This window comes from Dipodomys merriami, unplaced genomic scaffold, assembly GCF_024711535.1.
Source record: "Dipodomys merriami isolate MVZ:Mamm:240054 unplaced genomic scaffold, mDipMer1.0.p SCAF_6, whole genome shotgun sequence".
NCBI lineage: Eukaryota > Metazoa > Chordata > Mammalia > Rodentia > Heteromyidae > Dipodomys > Dipodomys merriami.
The window spans coordinates 70,814,845-70,835,919 of NW_027206179.1; the positions used below are offsets into that span (position 1 = coordinate 70,814,845).

General features: G+C 38.5%; 1 protein-coding gene across 3 annotated transcripts in view; it reads left to right on the forward strand.

Moving 5' to 3' along the window:
* Xpo4 (exportin 4) overlaps positions 1-21,075 on the forward strand; it is a 117,698-nt gene that overhangs the window by 49,978 nt on the left and 46,645 nt on the right. For all 3 annotated transcript variants that reach the window (XM_070003133.1, XM_070003132.1, XM_070003134.1), the window contains 2 exons: positions 8,967-9,083; positions 9,790-9,943. In XM_070003133.1, coding sequence (XP_069859234.1) covers positions 8,967-9,083; positions 9,790-9,943 — 271 coding nt within the window. The remainder of the gene's footprint in view (positions 1-8,966; positions 9,084-9,789; positions 9,944-21,075) is intronic.

Below are 21,075 nucleotides of genomic sequence, written 5' to 3' on the forward strand. Positions count from 1 at the left end.
AAGAAAAAAAAAACACACAAAAAAACAGTTTATCAGAAAGTCCATATATGGCAAACACAGTGCACAAACAATGGCATTCCTGTTTTTGTCCAGCAGCTTGAAACTACTAGCTCCTTCAATAGCTCTTAAAAAAAAATGGGACTATAGACCAATTAAACATTTTGCTATGCTATATCTTCTTCTCAAATGCTTAGGAATTTAGGACTGGGGGGGGGGGTAGCTCAAGTGGTAAAATGTTTGCCTAGTAAGCATGAGGCTGTGAGTTCAGTCCCTAGTACTACTTCCACCAAGAGAGAGGGTTTGAGGTTTGAGGGGAAGATATCTAGTGTTGGCTGATAACTTTTTTGACTGGTTTTAAGAGATATTTGAATAAAGAATTGTCACCTGCAAAAATCATCTGATTTATTTTCTATTAAATTAACTGACTACTTTTAACCTCACTCCTCATCTAGAATGATACTTAACTTACATTGACCTTGACTGTCCAGCAGTTATGTGTCCTGGCTCTCTTGCTTAGGATAATTATTGGTTTTTGGTTGTCCACAGCGTTATACCAGTTTATGTTCATACATGTTTTGGGGGAAATGAATATAATAGAACACTGGTTTGAGGTTCATTTGTAGTCTTAAATTACAGCTATGGTGTATAGAACTTATCAAACAATTTATTTGAATTCTCTAGGTCTCAATTCTCTAATATGTAAACTAAATGTCCTGATGTCATTTCAAAGTCTTAACTCAGCAATTGTTTATACCATATAATAACATCTCACTACCTTTATTTCCAAAATCTAGAGAAAGTAAACTCTAGTTAATTATCTCTTTTTATCAAATCTTATATTTTATCTTTTTTATCTATTTTTAAGTATTGAAAGAAGAAAGTATGAGTAAAAACTCACTGTGTATTAAAAATATATAGTCATGCTTTAGCTTTCTTCTTTTTTTCAATGTACCAGTCCTGGTGTTTAAACTGAGGGTCTGGGTGTTGTTCCTTAGCTTTTTCACTGAAAGCTAGCACTCTACTACTTGAGCCACAGCCTCCACCTCCTTTTTGGTGGTTAGTTGGAGATATGAGTCTTAATGACCTGCCTCAGCTGGCTTCCAACTGTGATCCTCAGATCTTAGCCTCCTGAGCAGTTAGGATTACAGGAGGGAGCCTTTAAAGCTGAAATGCTTTAAACAGTGTCTTGTCATCATGTTTCTTTTGTTTATTTTTTGCATAGTTGTATGGCAAATTTTATAACTTCATCTAACCTTCCCTAAGGAGGTGCTGATTACACTATACTGTTTTTTCATGTGTTATGGAGTATTTTGTTTGTATAATAATGTTTGTATGATTACTAAATAATTATATATGATTATAATATGTGAGCAAGGTGGGTGTTTTGCTTCTGTGGTTATAATGGTCATTGTGGTTACTTTATCTTAGTTGTCAAGTGTCTTACACTTAATACTAGTTTAAGATGGGTATGGAAACTTTTACTTTTGAATTATGGGTTATTTTAAAACTAACATTTAAGCTAAAATTTTAATCTATTTCATGTTTGCCTAATTGCCTTTGAAAGTCCTAGGCCTATGTTAAATCACTTTTAAAGGTGCCTAATTCAGCATTTAAGCTTCCTTTCCTTTCCTCCTCTGCTGGGTTAGAGAGAAGTGGGTGAGAAATTCAGTTGTCTGCAGCAGGGTTGCCCCTGGATTTGATAGCCAAGTTAATCTCTTATCACAAGTCTCATTGATGTTTGCTTGGACAAGCAGCTGGAAGTCTGCTTTATAGTATGGCAACCTTTCATGAAGTTTATTCTTGGCAGTAAGGATCTTGGGGCAAGAGCCAGGCTATTATAAGAGACAATCCTTTCTGAACAAGAGAATTTTATTTTGTCAGCTGGAGTAAGTGTTTGAGTTAGTGTCTTGTGCTTGTGATAGTAGCTGGTAAGGCAAGCTGTCTATGAAGGGCTTTTCCAACAGCATGAAATTAATGGCTTTACAAAAATGTGAAATCTGCTACATGACTTTTAATGTGAAGAAAAGTGTTACATTGTTAGCCAACAAATTAGCTTAGGAATTTTCAGTACTTTTATAAAAGAAGATATACTCTGAGGATTTTTCCCTTCTAAGCTTGGAGACCTCTTTGCATTGTCTTCTGTTCTACATATTTAAATTTTTTTCTTTGAAATGTATAAACAGCTAAAAATTTTGGGAATGCATCGTGTATTTATTTTTGTACTTCCTCGTGTTAACATACTGGTGGCATGGAAATAAATGATTTGTTAATTCAAGCAATATTTACTGAGCACATGCTACTTTTTATGTGCTGAATTATTTTGTCATTTTAATTTGGCAGGATGTAGATAACAACCAAGAAGTAAGATTTCTCCCCTTCCCCTATAGCAAAACAAGTTGTTTTTAATTTCCATGATAATGTTTAGAATACTGTTCAACTTTACCTGCGACATTTAGATTGTACTTGTACATGCAATATTTAACTTGAACCATAGGTAAATTATGTGGCTTAGGGAACAGGTTACTAGCTCTTGCTCTGTGTAGATGTGCTGTCTGAGGCCACAATCAATGAAGTACCTTTGTAGCATGAAATTAGACTGTTAGAACTTCGATTTTTTTTTTTTTTCTGGCTTCTTGGTGTAGAATTCTTGTCTTGCCCTGTAGTTTTTATTACGTACACGTGTGTGTGTGTGTGTGTGTGTGTGTGTGTGTGTGTGTGTGTGTGTACACACAGTTTATTTTAGATAGACACAGTTATTTTAGATACAGGCTTAATTTCATTTTTTGTTTTCTCACTTGTTAGTAAGTGAAAATGACTGAAGTTGTCAACAATAGTGAACAATATACCACCACAAAGAGCTCTTGAGGAAAATTGAGATATAAAGCAAAAAGTGTAAATTCTGATGCTACATGGTCAAAGGATATATGGCGCCTTATACTTGAGTAGACTTCAATCTTTTAATCTAATACAATATAATGATTGCTAAAGAAATGTGTAAGAGTAAGTTTTGTTCAAAGTGTTTGCTCTGCTTAGAAATGGACAAATACGAATTTTGTTCTTTACAATCTTAGATAAATGAACATTGTATTATCTCTTAGAAATCTTAAGTTTTTTTTTTAGCTAATGGAATTCTGTATTGTCAAATCTCTGTTTAGGTAGTGTGACAGTCTTGAACTGTTTCTCCATCAGTCAGTAAATTTTTGTCTGTTTCACTGAAGTTATTTAGCTTTTGTTTCTGACCCTCTTAAGACTCAGTCACTGTTTAATGCAGAATGATATCTCACCCTAATAGTCTGTCTGACAAAGGGCAGAGATAGAACAGAGGCCAAACTGGTTGTTAGACAGGGTGTAAGGGACTGAATAAGATGATTGCCAAGGGGCTGGGAAGTTGGCTCAGTGGTAGAGTGCTTGCTTTGCATGCATGAGGCCCTGGGTTCGATTCCTCAGCACCACATAAGCAGGAAAAAAAAAGCCGGAAGTGGCGCTGTGGCTCAAGTGGTAAAGTGCTAGCCTTGAGCTGAAGAGCTGAGGGACAGTCCCCAGGCCCAGAGTTCAGGCCCCACAACTGGACCCCAACAAAAAAAAAGGTAGATCACCAGCCTTGAGGGCAAAGAAGGGGAAAAAAATCTAAAATTATAAATTTCCAAAAAACTAAAATTCAGCACATTTGAAAGAGAACAATTCTCTCCTTAATTTGGAATGAATGATGAGATTAATGAGCTTGGAATATGGCTTAGCAGTAGAGTGCTTGTCTAGCATGCATGAAGTCCTGGGTTTGATTCCTCAGTACCACAAAAACAGAAAAAGCCAGAAGTAGCACTTTGGCTCAAGTGGTAGAGTACTATCCCTTTTTTCTTGGTCATGGTGCCTGAACTCTGGGCTTGGGCGCTGTCCCTCAGCTCTTCAGCTCAAGGCTAGTATTCTACCACTTGAGCCACAGTGCCACTATTGGCTTTTTCTGTGTATGTGGTACTAAGGAATTGAATCCAGGGCCTCATGGATGCAAGCACTCTACCACTGAGCCACCTTCCCTGCCTAATTTTATATGTTTTTATAAACAAGATATTTGCCAGGTATCAGTGGCACATGCCTGTAATCCTATCAGTTTAAGAGGCTGAGATCTGAAGATTGTAGTTTAAAGCCAAACAGGGCTGGAAAGTCTATGAGACTCTTATCTCCAATTAACCACCAAAAAGCCGGAAATGGAGCTGGGCTCAAGTAGTAAAGTACTAGCCTTGAGCAAAAAAGCTCGATGACAATGCCCAGGCCTTGAAGACTGACATACACACACATTATTCTATATAAATAGAAAATATCCCCCTTCCCCTTCTCCCCCCAATCCTGGGGCTTGAACTTAGGGCCTGGACACTGTCCTTGAGTTTCTTTTGCTCAAGGCTAGCACTCTACCACTTGAGCCACAGAGCCACTTCTGGCTTTTTCTGTGTATATAGTATTGAGGAATTGTACTTGGGGTTTCATACATGCTAGGTGAACACTCTTAACCACTAAGCCATATTCCCAGTCCAAAATACTTGTTTTACAATACCTTATTTCATAAGTGCAAAGTGGAAAAATATACAATGATATGAGTTGATGGTGGTCGTTATGCAATAAGAAATTGAAGCTGGATATAGTGACTCACACCTGTAATCTTAGCCACTCTGAAGATGAGTATCGGGATTTGAAGCCAGCCCTGTGGAAGAGTCAATAAGATTCTGTCAACAAAAAGCTAGGATTGGAGGCATGGCTTAAGTGGTAGAGGGCCAGTTGAGCAAACAAAAGGCTCTGATTTCATATATCAGTACTGTCCCTTTCCCCCTACACTACCAAAAAAGAAAAGAAATTGGAAAGTTACAAATTATTATAGTAAACATCAGGATGTTGAGATTATAGGCATTTTTATTATTGTGTGCTCTTTTGCACATTCTAGCTTTCACTAATATGAAGTTATGTTGTATTATTTTTGTGAAATGAAAATATGTAAGGACAAGATACTTAAATTCAAGGAACTGAGCTTGTAAAAAGAATGTATTTTGTTTGTAGTTCTCATATAAGAATGAAAATGCACTTGCTTTTACCAGTGAATCTAGACCGTGTCAGTAGTATGAAAGATTGCACTTTTGGAAGGATATATTTATTTGCTGCAATTTCAAAGCAGTCCATGTCTCTGTGAGTTCTCTGTTTGTCTGGTGAAGTAGATAGTTAACAGAACCGTAGGACTGCTTGCTTGTTTGGAGAATGCCTGCCTTGTTCTTACTCACATTTAATATCTTGACTATTAAGCACATTTGCAATCTTAGGAAAGACTTATTATTGTAGCTCTGTTATGATTACATGCAACTTTAAACATTAGAGATGTTCACTGGCAATTTATATATGGTTATAATTTAAAAATAAGTTATCTTGTGAAAGCACTCAAATCCAATCTGGCAAGCTGTAAATTATTTGTGGAAAATTATTACAGGTAATTTACTTAAAATGTTGATAAAAGTTGGTATTTAACAGATGTTTCTAGATTTTTTTTATTTTTAGTCAGTTGTGGGGCTTGAACTCTAGGCTTGGGCGCTATCCCTGTGCTCTTCAGCTCAAGGTTGGTGCTCTTCCGCTTGAGCCACAGCGCCAGTAGTTAATTGGAGATAAGAGCCTCATGGACTTTTCTGCCCAGATTGGCTTTAAACCCTGATCCTCAGATCTCAGCCTCCTCAGTAGCTAGGATTACAGGTGTGAGCCTCTGGTACCTGGCGTTTGTAGATTTTTTTAAGCTTACTTTTTTTTTGGTGTGTGTGTGTTGATTGAACTCAGGGTCTAGGCACTGTCTCTGAGCTTTGTTTTGCTCAGGGATAGTGCTCTACAACTTGAACCACCATGTCACTTCAGGTTTTCTGGAGATAGTTTCATGACTTTCTTGCCTGGGGCTGGCTTGGAACCAGGACTCTCAGATCTCTGCCTCCTGAGTAACTATAGGCATAAGCCCCCAGTGCCTGGAGCTTATATGTTTTTATATGTTTTGTGAGAATTCTGTGAGATTATCTCATGTGAGAATCTGAAATTAATTATCTCAAACATGTAGTTATCTGTTTATAATGTCCTATTCACTGGAGTCTTATTCAGAAAGTGTAGGGAGTACTGGAAGCATAACTTTCTTCGTAGAATGCCAGCTGTGAAGAAGAAAACTAAACAAAAGCAAGAGGCCCTGAGTTCAAGCCCCAGTACCAGCACAAAACAATAGAAAGGGTAGGTAAAAGGCTTAGGATAACACTTTATAAAATATAGGATATTAAAATTATTTTAAGATTTTGATACCTCAGAATCCATTTGTTAGATCTTTGTCAGCTGATTTTCCTCCGAATTTCATTAATTTAACACCTTATTTTATTTAATAACTATTATTCCTCTGAAGCCAAGCTGTACTTGACAAACAAGTTTGAAGTATATGAAGTGTTAATTGCTGGTACTTTAGTCATTAACTACCATTTCAGAAAGGGTGTGTGTGTGTGTGTGTGTGTGTGTGTGTGTGTGTGTGTGTGTGTGTGTGTGTGTGTGTGTGTGTGTGTGTGTGTGTGTGTGTGTGTGTGTGTGTGTGTGTGTGTGTGTGTGTGTGTGTGTGTGTGTATGCACATGCATGCATGCATATATGTACACACACTCACTAGTCGTAGGGTTTGAACTCAGGGCCTGGGGATTGTCCCTGAACTTTTTTGCTCAAGGCTAGGGCTTCACCACTTGAGCCACAGGTCTGTTTCCTTTTTTTTGGGGGGGGGGTCTGGTCATGGGGCCTGAACTCTGGGCCTGGGCGCTGTCCCTCAGCTCTTCAGCTCAAGGCTAGCGCTCTACCACTTGAGCCACAGCGCCACTTCTGGCTTTTTCTTTTTGCTTATGTGGTGCTGAGGAATTGAACCCAGGGCCTCATGCATGCAAGGCAAGTGCTCTACCACTGAGCCACCTTCCCAGCCCCCCCTTTTTTTTGATGGGAGGGGGGATGCAGTTAATTGGGGATAAGAGTCTTAATGACTTTTCTGCCTAGTGTAGCTTCAAACTAATCTCAGCTTCTCAGTAGCCAGGATTACAGGTGTGAGCCACCAGTACCTGACCAAAAAACAAACTAACAAAAAAAGTCTCTAATTCTAACTACTAAGGAGGATCCCAGTTGATCCTTAGACAGGGAAAACCAGGAGACTTATCTTCATTTAACCTACAAAAACTGAAGTGGAGGTGTGGCTCAAAGTAGTATAATACTAGCCTTGAACAGAAAAGCTCAGAGCCAGTGTTCAGGCCCCAGGACTGGCACCAAAAACTTTTTAAAACCATTTTCTTAAAAACAGAGACATTGGGCTGGGAAGTTGGCTCAGTGGTAGAGGGCTTGCCTTGCATGCCTGAGGCCCTGGGTTTGATTCCTCAGTACCACATAAGCAAAAAGAAAAAAGCCGGAAGTGGCGCTGTTGCTCAAGTGGTAGAGCGCTAGCCTTGAGCTGAAGAGCTGAGGGACAGCGCCCAGGCCCAGAGTTCAGGTCCCATGACCAGACCCCAAAAAAACAAAACAAAAAAAAAAGCGGAGACATTTTACTTGCTAGGTTTCTAAAATCCCTTTAAACTGTAGAATGATAATGTATATGATAAAGCTGTTTTCTCTGTGAGGATTTTATGCCTGATTTTTCAGCCCACATTTCTTCATGCAGTCATTTAAAGACCATTAAACTGACACACATAGATTTGGAGAAGAGAGTTTTTAAGCTAAAATAATATATACTTTGAAGTTAAAATGCGTAAAGGACTGGGAATGTAGCTCACTGTAGAGCATTTGAGCACTTACGTAGCCTGCTTAAGGCAGCAAACCCCAGGAGAGGGGGCAACTTTTATTATTATAGAAAGCACACATGATTGATATCCCTAGATTCTCCTCTAGGGAGTTTGCACTTGCTTCTTGGTATGGAAAGGTCAGGGAAAATGCTTGTATAGAGTAGTATGCCTGTCATAAAACCTTAGTTACATACTCAAGCTTGTTTCCGTTGAGATTAGAGGCAAACAGGAACTTCAAAAAAATTGTTTTAAAAGAAAAGGTCAGATGCATATAAAAATAGATAAATGCTACATTGGCCATCCATGTAACCATCACTTTACCTTCAACAAATATTAACTGATTAATGCCAGTCTGTAGCTATTTAATATTATGTGTATCTGCTAAGATTTGTTGAAGATAAGCATCTGTAAGGTCAAGGTACTAACATCAGAAGCATTTCTGAACAAAGATGTTACAGTTGGTGGGTGGGTCTCACTGTGTTCAGCTGTTGTGTAAGCTTGCAGAAATAGTATCATCTTGACTTTAATCTTTCGGTTGTTCAGAGGTACTGTGCATATTTCTGTTTAACTCCTGGAAACATGCCAGCATCATTCATATCCTTATCTCCATCCTTGGTACCTAAATAGTCTATGAGTAAGATTAGTGATGTTGATAGTCTGAGTCTGTTGGGTAGAGCCAATGTAGAAGAAGCACAGTCCTCATTTTTTTCATTTTAAATATGTTTGGGGACAAACTGTTCAATATTTTGAACAGTATAAAGTGTGTTTTTAGCTTTTTGGCAATACATTTTACACACATCAGAAAATAGTTAGGCAGAAGTCTGAGCTAGCTGTAGGTGATTACTTACCCTCTCCAAGCCTCAGTTTTTCAAATGTAAAGTGAATATATGGATTGTTGTATCAATTAAGTGAAATGGTGTATTCTGCATTATTTTAAAATATCATTTGAATTCTGTGTTTGTGTAGATGGAGTGTCCTGTGTTCAGGTCTTAGATGGATTTGTATAACTATAGTTGAAAAGTACTACTAGTACACCAGGCCACTTTCAAAGGAGAGCTGATCTTTATTTCATGGGCTAAAGAGAAAATGTTGTACTATGTTTGACCAAATATCTTGTTAAGACAAAATCTTGAAAAAATAATGCCTCACAATTATTTTTTTAAATACAGCAAACGCTGGCCTGTTCTATTCTAACTGCACTATTGAGTGAATTCTCAAGCTCAAGTAAAACTAGCAACATTGGGCTGAGTATGGAATTCCATGGTAACTGCAAAAGAGTTTTTCAGGTATTGGTACTTTTGTTTTTTCATTTTGATTGTTGGTTCTCCTACTTTTTACTCAAACTGTTTCTAATGAAGGAAAACACTTGTTTTAGGTTGTAGAATGAATATAGCTTGTATTGAGGATTAGTATTGTGATTTCTTAAATTAAAGTGATGGTTTTAGTTGACAATTTAAAATTACTTAATTCTCATCTTTAAATAGAACAAAAATGCAATACTGCTATAAAGATCCTTTAGTTTATTACTTTGTTATCATGTTTAGATGGAGCTACTTCAATTGATAGGATTCTGCTGTTCTTAAAAATAGGACTGGCAGAATGCCAAAGAGGTATTTAAAATGTTATTGCAGATGGTGTGGGCTCTTTGTCTCTCTTTGTATTGTTTGGCTCCGGAGTAAAGTTATGTGAAGGCATTGGCTTAAATCCTAGTGCTCTGCAATATAGCAACTGACTCCCTCAGCTTCACAGTAGTTGTCCAAGGCACTTCTCTCTATTGAGCAGCATTTATATTACAGTAAATGGTGTCACTTTTGAAAGCACATTGTTATATAAGTTCTGAATAGTCTTCAAGATGGAAAATACTCTTAAGGAAATAGTGTTTTCTAATGGAACTTTTAAGGTTCTTATTTGTTTTGTTTTATGGTTCTAAAATGGAAGAGATTTTGACTTAAGTTTTCAGTGCAAAAAATATTTGTGCTTTTTTGGCCCAAGGAAGAAGACCTTCGTCAGATCTTCATGCTAACTGTTGAAGTTCTGCAAGAGTTCAGCAGGCGTGAGAACCTCAATGCACAGATGTCTTCAGTGTTTCAGCGGTATCTTGCACTCGCCAATCAAGTCTTGAGCTGGAACTTTCTTCCTCCCAATTATATCCTTTTAACAAATGAATTATTATTTGTGGTAATTTTCATATATTACTAAGTATGTCCCAAAGTCATTTTGTATCTGCAGGTTTTGGAATATATGTTGTTTAAAGAGAATAAGTTGTTTTATGTTTTTAAGAAACGAAATTTTATAATGCTGCCCAACAGTGAGACTAGGCAGAAGATTCCTGCTCGGTAGAGGGTTGGATAAGCTGCATTCCTAGGGAAGTAAAGGGGAAAGATGGGAAATGCATATTTATTCACTAACGAGACTATATATTTCTTCCTTGGATGTATGATACTGGATTTTGATTTTGAACAATTTTTTAAGGGTGATTTGGAGTGTTCTCATTTTGCCTTCCTGCATATTGTTCAATTACATATATTAAGTTTGTAATGAATTTTTGGAAGCCTTTACCGATCTGAAATTTTATTTTTAGTAAATATTAGTTATACAAAAATAAGTTAAATTTGATAAATATATATAAACGTGTGCATGGCTTAAAAGTATTGGTTTCAAATTAGAGAAATTTACATTTTAGAAGCAGTTTCTGATTTATTAATCTAGAATGTCTGCTGCCTAGTAATGAACTGAGAGGTATAGTTAAGCAGACCTAGGTTCAAGCCTCAGTGGATCTTAGACATGTACTGAACTTTTCTGAATCTTGATTTTTCCAAATGTACAATGAGGATATGGATTATTGTGTAGATTAAATGAGACAATACATTTAAATCACTCAGCTACTCTTTTCAGAGCTTAGTGTTTGTGAATAAAGTGCTTCATATAGCTAGCTGTCTATATCATGTTCTTGTGTTGATGTAATCCATTTCTGTATGGTATATACAATGCAATGTAACCTGTTTTAGGCATCTTAGCCTTTTCTTGGGGCTCTGGAGATGTTAATTTAGGAGAAAAGACCGATTTTAAGGATGCAAGAGATGATCATATCAGATTTAAGATATACTCATCTTTAGTCCATAGGATCAGGAGCCACTACATTTCTGTACATAGATACTGAATTATAGCTAGTAAAACTGTGGGGCTTAAAAGGATGTGATGGTCGTAACTTCTATTTTTAAGTTACTATATATACACAGTAGAAAACTAACTGTAAAAGGCAGGTGGTGGGGAGAAAGGGCTCTTTCCTGAGGGCAGTCCCAGTAAGCTGTTGCTTTGTGGACAAAGCAACAGTCCTTTCAACCCTTGCCTTCATACCTTTGGTATATTAGCTTAATTCCGTGTGTGTGTGTGTGTGTGTGTGTGTGTGTGTGTGTGTGTGTGTGTGTGTGTGTGTGTGTGTGTGTGTGTGTGTGTGTGTGTGTGTGTGTGTGTGTGTGTGTGCACGTGCGCGCGCGCGCGCGCATGTGTGTGTGCGCGTGCGCCAGTTCTGGGGCTTAGACATAGGGCCTGGGCACTGTCCTGGAGCATTTTTGTTCAAAGCTAGTGCTATACCACCACTTGAGCTATAGTTCCTCTTCTGGTTCTTTTTTGGTGCTCAATTGGAGATCTCACAGACTTTCCTGCCTGGTCTGGCTTTGAACTGCAGTCCTCAGATCTTGGCCACCTTAGTAGCCAGGGATTATTGGTGTGAGCCACCAGAACCCAGCTATTAACTGAGTCCCTCCTTTCCCTCCTCCCTCCCTCCTTCCTACCTTCCCAACCTCCCTAACCTCCCTCCTTGTAGTGGGGCTTGAACTCAGGGCTCACATTTACTTGTGCCCTCCCCTCTAATTGAACAGCACTTGAGCCACACCTCTACTTACATCTTAATCTTTTTGAGTTAAGAGGCCCATATTTGCTTTGCTTTGCTTAAATAAAAATTTGAGTATAGCACCATTTTTTTTTTTTTTTTTGTCAGTCATGGGGCTTGAACTCTGGGCCTGAGTGCTGTCCCTCAGCTCTTCAGCTCAAGGCTTGTGCTCTACCACTTGAGCTACAGTGCCACTTCTGGTTTTCTGGTGGTTTATTGGAGATAAGAGTTTACGGACTTTCCTGCCCAGGCTGGTTTTGAACCGAGATCCTCAGATCTCAGCCTCCTGAGTAGCTATGATTATAGGCGTGAGCCACTGGCACAGGCACACCAATTTTTTGTTTTGTTTTGTTTAGTTTTTTGGCCAGTTCTGGGGGCTTGAACAGGGCCAGGGTGCTGTCCCTGTGAGCCTCTTTGTGATCAAGGCTAGCACCCTTATCATTTGAGCCACAGCAGCACTTCTGTTTTTTTCTGAGTAGTTTATTGGAGATAAAGAGTCTCATGGACTTTCCTTCCCTGGCTGGTTTTGAGATCTCAGCCTCCTGAGTAGGTAGGATTATAGGCATGAGCCACCAGCGCCTGGTTTAGGATCAGTTTACTACAGTTACAGAATCTTGTTGGAGAATAAAAAAAATCGGACTTGACTCCTTTTTCCAGTTTTTTTGTACAGAAAAAAAGATTTTGAAAAATATTCGGACAGATTTAAAAAGTTCCAAGCCATATGGAGCTATCATAACATTAATTATATATGGAGGAGAAAATCAACACTGCATATATATTGTAGCCAATTTTAATGTGGGTTTTTTTTTTTTTTTTTTGAGAGAATGGATTTGGCAGAGAGACTGTTTTGAAAAGGGAAACAGTTCTTTGCTAGTTTGGAAACAAAGTTTGTCTGAAAGAAACACATGAAGGAAATATTTCACAAAATAATTACATACAGCTTTGGAAAAATCAGTCATCTGAGGATGATAAACACTACTTTAGTGTTGTCAATTGAAAGTATATACACCTTCTTTATAGGAAGTGTATCCCTCTTCTTCCCATCCCCTTCTCCCCTCTTCCCCTCTCCTCCCCTCTCTTTTTCTTTTTCTTTTATTTTGAGACAGGGACTTAAATAACTTAGGCTGGTCTCAAACTTGTTATATAACCAGGAACTCATAATCTTCTTGCTCAGCCTCCTGAGTGCTGAGATTTCAGGCATGTGCTACCATACCTAGCTATTTGAGGATATTCATCTATTTTGTGGCTTACGAGTAAGTACTATGACCAAATCTAGTATATTTCTTGGTGAAACTAAACTATAGCTAAATGTTGTTTCCTTTGGGCAAATTAGTTTTGGTGTGGGTAAAAGCTTTCCAATGGCATTAGCTAAGCTACAGGTTTAGCACTCAGCCAAGAAATCAGTTTCAAGGAACCCAGTTCAGATTTATTTCTAATTTTGGCAATTTTACCTATAGCTCTACCAATCAGTTGGGAAAGAATTGAAAAAATAGCTTTGTACCACAGATAGAACGTTCAAACTTAATTAAAATCAGTTAAATGAATGGCTTTTTCAAAAACAATTGGGCAGAATTGTAGTTGATTGGGAGGCAGAGATAAGTTTGAGGCAGCAAGCAAAAAGTTGTCAAGACCTTGTTTCCATTGATAGCTTCGAGTAGTAGTGAATACCTGCCATCCCAGCTGTGTAGGAGACATAGTTAGGCTGGCATGGACAAGAAAGAAACTATCTGAAGATGAAAAAAGCTATAAGGGGGGTATGGTGAAAGGGGTAGTAACACCTGCCTAGCATGTTCAAGGCTCTAGTTCAAATCCCAATACCATACCAATAAAAATCTTTTGGGATAAACAAATGAGTAGGACTTGTAATTTGTTTGTGTATTTTGTGTCAAATGTATTTGATCATTTAGAACAATATGTTAAGTGAAGCTTTGTTAATTATGAATCTCCACTTGTAATTTGTTATAATCTGCTGCTTGTACATTTTTCATTTTGATGTAATCTCAAGCATAGAATAGCTGAGAGAATTCCCAGATGCACATTTACTAAGGTTTTGCCAGCTAGTGATTGTTTGTCCTGTGTTATCTCTCCGTCTCTCCCCTCCTATTCTTATTCCTGCTCTGCTCCTCTCTTTATCTTCCCATGCATAGAAATACATATGTGTGTGTGTGTGTGTGTGTGTGTGTGTGTATATATATATATATATATATATATATTTAACATACATTTTAATAAAAAAGACTATAATGTTGCTACCATGTACATGCCTGTAATCCCAGCTATTCAGAATGCTGGACAAGAGGATCATTTGAGCCCACAAATTTGAGAGGGTGTGTATGTATGTGTGTGTTGGGGCTTGAACTCACGAGAGGATCATTTGAGCTTACAAGTTTGAGAGGTGTGTGTGTGTGTTGTGTGTGCGTGTGTGCGTGCGTGCGTGCGTGCTTGAACTCAGGACCTTGGCTGTGTCCCTGAGCTTTTTTTTTTTTTTTGCTCAAGGATAGCTCTTACTACCACTTAATCCACAGCTATACTTCCACCTTTTCACTGGCTCCTTGGAGATAAGAGTGTCATGGACTTTCCTGCCTGGGCTGGCTGCAATCATTAGATCCCAGCTTCCTGAGTAGCTAGGATTACAGGCATGAGCCACTGGCACTGGCTACCCTGTCTTCAACAAAAGTTAGATGATGGTGGTGATGATGTTGATGTTACAATTTTGTGTAATTTATGTTTCTACGGATAAACCAAGGAATAGATTAGTTTGGCTATAAGGTAATTCTGTTTAACTTTTTTTCTTCTCCATTTGACGGTACTAGAATTTGAACTCAGGGCATTGGAATTGCTGAGCTAGCACACCACCATTTGAGCCATACGGTCTCCAGCTCTGCTTTTTGCTGTTCATTTTGGAGTTGATGTCTAGTGACTTTTGTGCCTTGGACTTGCCTTATATCTTCCAGATCTCATCTTCCTGCATTGCTAGCATTACAGGCATAAGCCACCAACAACTCAGCTTATATTTAATTTTTTGAAGAATGCCCAAGTTGTATTCCAGAGTGGAGGTGTCATTTTTATATTCTCACCGATGGTGTTTTGAGGGTTTATTTCCTTCACGTCTTAGTGAATATTTATCTATGTTTTTATTTCTTTCCATACTGGTTGGTATGAAGTGGTTTCTCAGTATTGTTTTGACTTACGTTACTCTGTTTTTTTGATGTGGTTATTAGCCATTTTTGGAAAAATACTCTTTAATTGGGTTATTTGCCTTTTATAAGGTAGTTTTAAGATTTCTTTATGTAATCCATATGTATCGCTTAGCAGATATATGAGTGTGTTTCTTTTTTAAGCTTTTAAAAATTGTGTACCTTTTTCCCTGTTCGTGTCAGGGCCTCATTTGTGTTGGCAAGAACTGTGTGATTACAGTCATGTCCTCAGTCCCCAAGTTACAGTTTTTTAGATCATATCTTAGGCTAACTTTTCCCCAGCTTGCCTCCAACTATGAGCCTCTCCTCATACTTTCATCTGCCAAAGTATCTGGAACTACCATACCTATCTTCTTACTGAGATAAGAGTCTTGCTACATTTTACCTTGGTTTGTCTTGAATCAAAACCATCCTGTCTTCATCTCTTGAAGCAGGGATTACAGGTGTGCACTATGATACCCCCATCTTTTGAAATCGTAGTAATACACTATTTGATTATTATCATTTTTAGTATTCAAAGACTTCAAGTTAATACATCTTAGAGTGAAATTTTATGGAATGGCTTATTAATTAGAATCTGATTTTTCATAAGTTAGTGTTATCACTTGCAGGTTTTTAATTTTTTTTTTTTATAACATGATAACAACCACCTTCAGAGGTTCCGTGCACTGGTCACTTTTGTTTTCATCATATTCCCCATGCGTCACCTAAATGTCCTAGCAAGCTCTGGGAATACAGTGGATATTTTATTTTGTGGGTGTATCAACCAAAAAATATAAAAGTTAAAGCTAAGAACTTTAGTGCTATAAATGATCTTGGGTCAGGATTTCTGCATACACAAATACAAGATTTCACTAAGAAATTACAAATCTATAGCTATGGTTTTCATTTAGGAGTCATTCTTTGTTGGGAATTTGGCAGTGTCTGGAGACAAATTTGGTTGCCATGTCTAATGAATACTTATGGCAACTGATGGGTATAGAGGCCAGGAGTACCATCGAACATTCCACAGTATACAAGACAGCCCTGTATCCAGCAGTTTGGGCCCAGGAAGTCAGTATTCTTGACATTCACACTTGAACACTCAGTAGTATTATAATAGACAAGAATGGTTTAAAAAAACCCCAAAACAATGTATTATTTGTTAATCAAAAAGAATGAAGAGGGCTGGGAAGTTGGCTCAGTGGTAGAGCGCTTGCCTTGCATGCCTGAGGCCCTGGGTTCGATTCCTCAGCACCACATAAGAAAAAAAAAAAAAAGAAAAAAAGCCGGAAGTGGTGCTGTGGCTCAAGTGGTAGAGCACTAGCCTTGAGCTGAAGAGCTGAGGGACAGCGCCCAGGCCCAGAGTTCAGGCCCCACGACCGGACCAAAAAAAAAAAAAAAAAAAAAAGAAGAAAATGCTGATTTCTCTTACATGGGAAAATTAAAAATATTTTACTAAGAAAAAATATTTTAAAACAACGATTCACAGTTGGGCGCCAGTGGCTTGCATGGTGGTCATGGTTAGCCTAACTATGAATATAGTAAAACTATTGAGTTGTATATTCCTTGGTAAATTGTGTAGTATGTGAATTATGTTGCAATGAAGCTTTTTAAAAATATCCGACATGCCAAGGTTTATCCATCATGCTGCCTTAGAGAACAACTGTGTCCTGACAGTAGAATCTTACTAGCGAGGAGACTGGAGTGAAAACATAGGAAGAAATTAAAGAGATTGAGAAGGCCAGTTAAAGTGAAGGGGAAAATCAGACAAGGAGGATTTGGGAGGCAAAATCTGAAGAGAGTTTCTAAAAATAGAAGAAGTTGACATTATCTGTTAATAAGGATAAACAAGATTGTTTTCAGTCTGTATCTAAAAACAGGTGTAAGGTACCTAATATCATATAGCCATCCTGTGAGATGGGAGTTTGGGAGAAGAGAAGGTTACATTTTACACTCTGAAGTATTGGAAATGAAGCTTATAGCACCTTGTACTTGTAAGGAAGGTGCTCTACCATACCTTCTAGCCTCTTTTTCTGTTGGTTTTTCAAACTTCATTCCTGTGTCTGCCTGGGCTATGATGCTGCCATCCCTCTTTTCTCCCCTAATAGCTGGGATAGGTGATGGCACCATGGCCAGCCATTGATCAAGATAGAGTGCCATGAACTTACCTACTCTGGCTAGCCTACCTCCCAAGAAACTCATCTTCTTAAGGATTATAAGCTTGAGCTTCTGAGCCTTTATGATTTCAGACTTTTTAACTCATCTTAACTGTAACTTGAGGCCAAAGGCATCTTAAAAGTTGGACCTGTGTGCCAACTGCAGCATCATTATGTACTCCTCACCTCCACTCAGTGAGTTATATTTATCATTTTCAGTTTTTGGAAGACTTGCTTAATTAGTATAAATTCTTATTTCTCACTAGGAAATTCTAAAGAAATACATAAATTTACTTATAAGGAGGTGTATCTACTAATTTTTTTTTAATAATCCTAATTTTTTTTTAGGAATTTTGTTTTTTTTTTTTAATGTGTGCACGTCCTAGGGCTTGATTTAATGGCCTGAGTGTTACCTCTGAGCTTTTTTTTTTTTGGGGGGGGGGGGGTCCGGTCGTGGGGCCTGAACTCTGGGCCTCAGCTCTTCAGCTCAACGCTAGCGCTCTGCCACTTGAGCCACAGCACCACTTCCTGCTTTTTTTCTTTTTGCTTATGTGGTGCTGAGGAATTAAACCCAGGGCCTCATGCATGCAAGGCAAGCGCTCTACCACTGAGCCACCTTCCCAGCCCCTATCTACTAAATTTTTAATTCCATGAACCAGTCTTGTTATTTCAGTTCAGTACATCCTCAATAAAGGATATTACTGGGTAGTTTTAGATTAAATGCTGAAGCTTAGGGTTTAAGGTTGCATGATTTGGAAAGTGGTATTGGTGGGCAAATGGTAAGAGAATTGCCCTCTGAATTAATGTCTTTGCCTGCTTTAATTGTGATGAGAAGTGAATCCTGAAAAATTTAGAGTTATGTAGTCTTTAGCTTACTAATAAGTCCGAATTTCTATACATTTTAATTTTGGCAATAGTCTCTGTTTGTTAGAAAACTGATATATAGAAAGAACATTATGGGCATGTGAGTTTATCATTTTATAGGTTTAGTAACTGCTTTTGTTATGGGTGGAAGTATATTTATGACCCTGATCAATTGTCTTTAGCAGACTTTCATTATAAAATCATTTGGGAAATAGCTAGACACCAGTAATCCTAGCTGCTCATGAGGCTGAGGTCTGAGGATCACGGTTTAGAGCCATCCTACCAGGAAAGTCTGTGAGACTCTTTATCTAGAACTAATCACAGAAAAAGCCAGAAATGGTGCTTTAACTCAAGTAGTAAAGTGCTAGCCTAGAGCAAAAGGAGCTCAGGCAGCAACCAGGTCCAGAATTCAAGGGGGGAAAATTGTTGGGAAATGCCAGCCGCTAGTGGTTCATGCCTGTAAAAATCTTACTCAGGAGATTGAGATCTGAGGATTGTGATTTGAAGCCAAGCTTGGGTAGGAAAGCCCATGAGACTCTACCTTCAGTTAACCACCAGAAAGCTGCTGTGGCTCAAGTGCAGAGCCCTAGTCTTGAAGAAAAAACGTTGGGACAGAATCCAGGCCTTAAGTTTAATCAGCACCAAAACATAAACTTACACACATATACACATAGACATGCGCACGAGCGCACGTGTGTGTGTGTGTGTGTGTGTGTGTGTGTGTATTTTTACTTTGAACGTAGAATCTAAGGTCTGCTTTATGTGTCAGTAGTAAATGATTTTTTTCCTTTTAAATGGACTCAGTAGCTCTATCTTTGTTTAGATAAAGATCCTGTCTGTGCCCAGTGGTACATAGCTCCAGTGATGGGTCCCTTTGAAGTTTGACAATGTGGTCCTACAGCTCATCCTGAATTGAATTTTCGCATTTCTTGACAGAGGGAACTATTTCCTTTGTTTTTATATCTGCTTTGGTGACTGCCCCCTATACTAAGTATATAAGTATATAGCGTATTATGGTGGAATGCAAAAGAGAGCTTGTCTGGAAGTCTCTGGCTTGACCTCACCTCCAAAGCAGTATCTAGTTATCAACACCTAGACCATTTAGGTGAAATTTCACAGACTTTGACCTGATCATAGCCTTCCAAGTAGCTAGGATTTCAGGAGAGAGTCACCAGCACCAGACCATTTCCATTACAGTAATTCAATAAAGTGCCATATGTTCAAGAAACTGGGTGTAGTGGCACATTCCTGTCAACCCAGGAGAAATAAGAAATAAGGGGATCAGAGTTTGGCTGTATATACGGGCAGGAAGCAAGAGTATATCTCAAAAATAAGCAAAAGCCAGGCACCGGTGGCTCATTCTGTAATCCTAACTATTTTAATGGCTGAGATCTGAGAATAGTGGTTTGAAGCCAGCCTGGGCAGAAAAGTCCGTGGGAGACTCTTACCTCCAATTAACCACTCAAAAACCAGATGTGGAGATGTGGCTCAAAGTTGTAGAGTGCTACTCTTGAGCAAAAGAGTTCAGGGATAATGCCTTGGCCCTGAATTCAGGCCCCATAACCCACAACAACAAAAACCCAGAAAGAGCTAAAGGAATGGTTCAGTGGTAGAGCTCTTGTCTTAGCAAGCCTGTGATCATGAGTTCAAACCTCACTGGCACCAAAATAATCCTTCTCCCCATTTTTGCCCCATTTACTCCCTAGCCATTTTTCAGCTGTGCATACTAGACCAGGTCAGATATCTTTGACCATGGCTTCCTGTAAGGCTATAGAATGTCTTCCCATTTGGTTTACTTTTCAGTTGCCATTCTTCATTCATTAGCCTATCTAAGTAGTATCTGCTGTCTGCCGCCAGCAGAACACTAATGAAATCATGGATCATGCTTGTTGTATTGTTAGCACCTAGCCTAGAGGCTTGAAATTATTTAGTTATTGAACAAGCCAATTCAGACATGTTAGCTTGTTTGTAACTTGTTTCTTGGATGTGTGCTTGTGCTGCTGATACATCTCAGCTAGTAGTTCACCTGATGTCCATAAATGCTTATGGGTTTTGGCAACACCAGTTGTAAATGACAGTATCATTTTGTAAGAAGAATGTTTGGTAGGTATGTGTGGTATGTTGGCCTCAGTAATATCTTCTTTTTTTAGTTTGGTTACACTGCCTTTTATTGGTGTTCTATTTTCGTGAATCTGATTTGGTTTTGGTGAAATTTTAACTTACTCTCCTGAGGTAAGTTAAACAGGATCATAGAATAGTAGTGCAATCTAGAAGATTTCACCTAAATTAAGAGTGCCAGTCAAGACAACCTCAGTATTTGGAGCCAAAGTGTGGGTAAGTATTTGGATGAGGCAGATCTTGCTATAAGATCTTCCTAGATTATAAACTACAAATTAGAATGGGCAATTCTCCATAGTTGCTCAAGAATAATTTGTAGGTATTGTGTGACTTATTTAATAATTTTTTTTACTGTCAGACATTACCCCAAAATGAATAAGAATTTATTTGCATTTTTAAGGACCCATATATTTGCAAAGATGGTAATTCCCCCCTTGTATTAAAGATGTGCATACTCACTGGTAATAGTCTGCTGTTCAAGAACTTAAGACGGAAGACTTAGTAGGATTATCCAGTGACAGTCAGCTTGTCCTCTGGTTTTGGCCTGGTGTGTGTTTGCCTCTGGTCCTGCAGTTACAGAATTGGGCAGGTGGTGCATGTATAATCCTTTGATTTCTCAGAAGCTAGTGAGCTTTTCTAACTCAGAGTCAGAAAGGATCTTCATGGGGAGCAGGCAGGGAATGAAGTCACTTCTTCACTGTTATGTGCTACAGAGTTTGCATGTAGCTGTAACTGGTTTTCCAAGGGATTAAGAAGGCACTGAGCTTAGAAGATGGCTTGGGTTTAACACCTCAGAGTTGGCTCCCTTGCTGGAACCCTGGCTAAGAAAGAATAAGCTTGCATTTGATACAGTGACAGAAAATCAGCGTACTGTGACTCCTGTTTCCTGAATTCGGTGAAACATGGGAAAGTGAAGTAAGGTTAGATGCAGTTGACCATTTCTTTTTAAAAGATAGAGGGTGAGGGTGTGTGTGTGTGTGTGTGTGTGTGTGTGTGTGTGTGTGTGTGTGTGTGTGTGTGTGTGTGTGTGTGTGTGTGTGTGTGTGTGTGTGTGTGTGTGTGTGTGTGT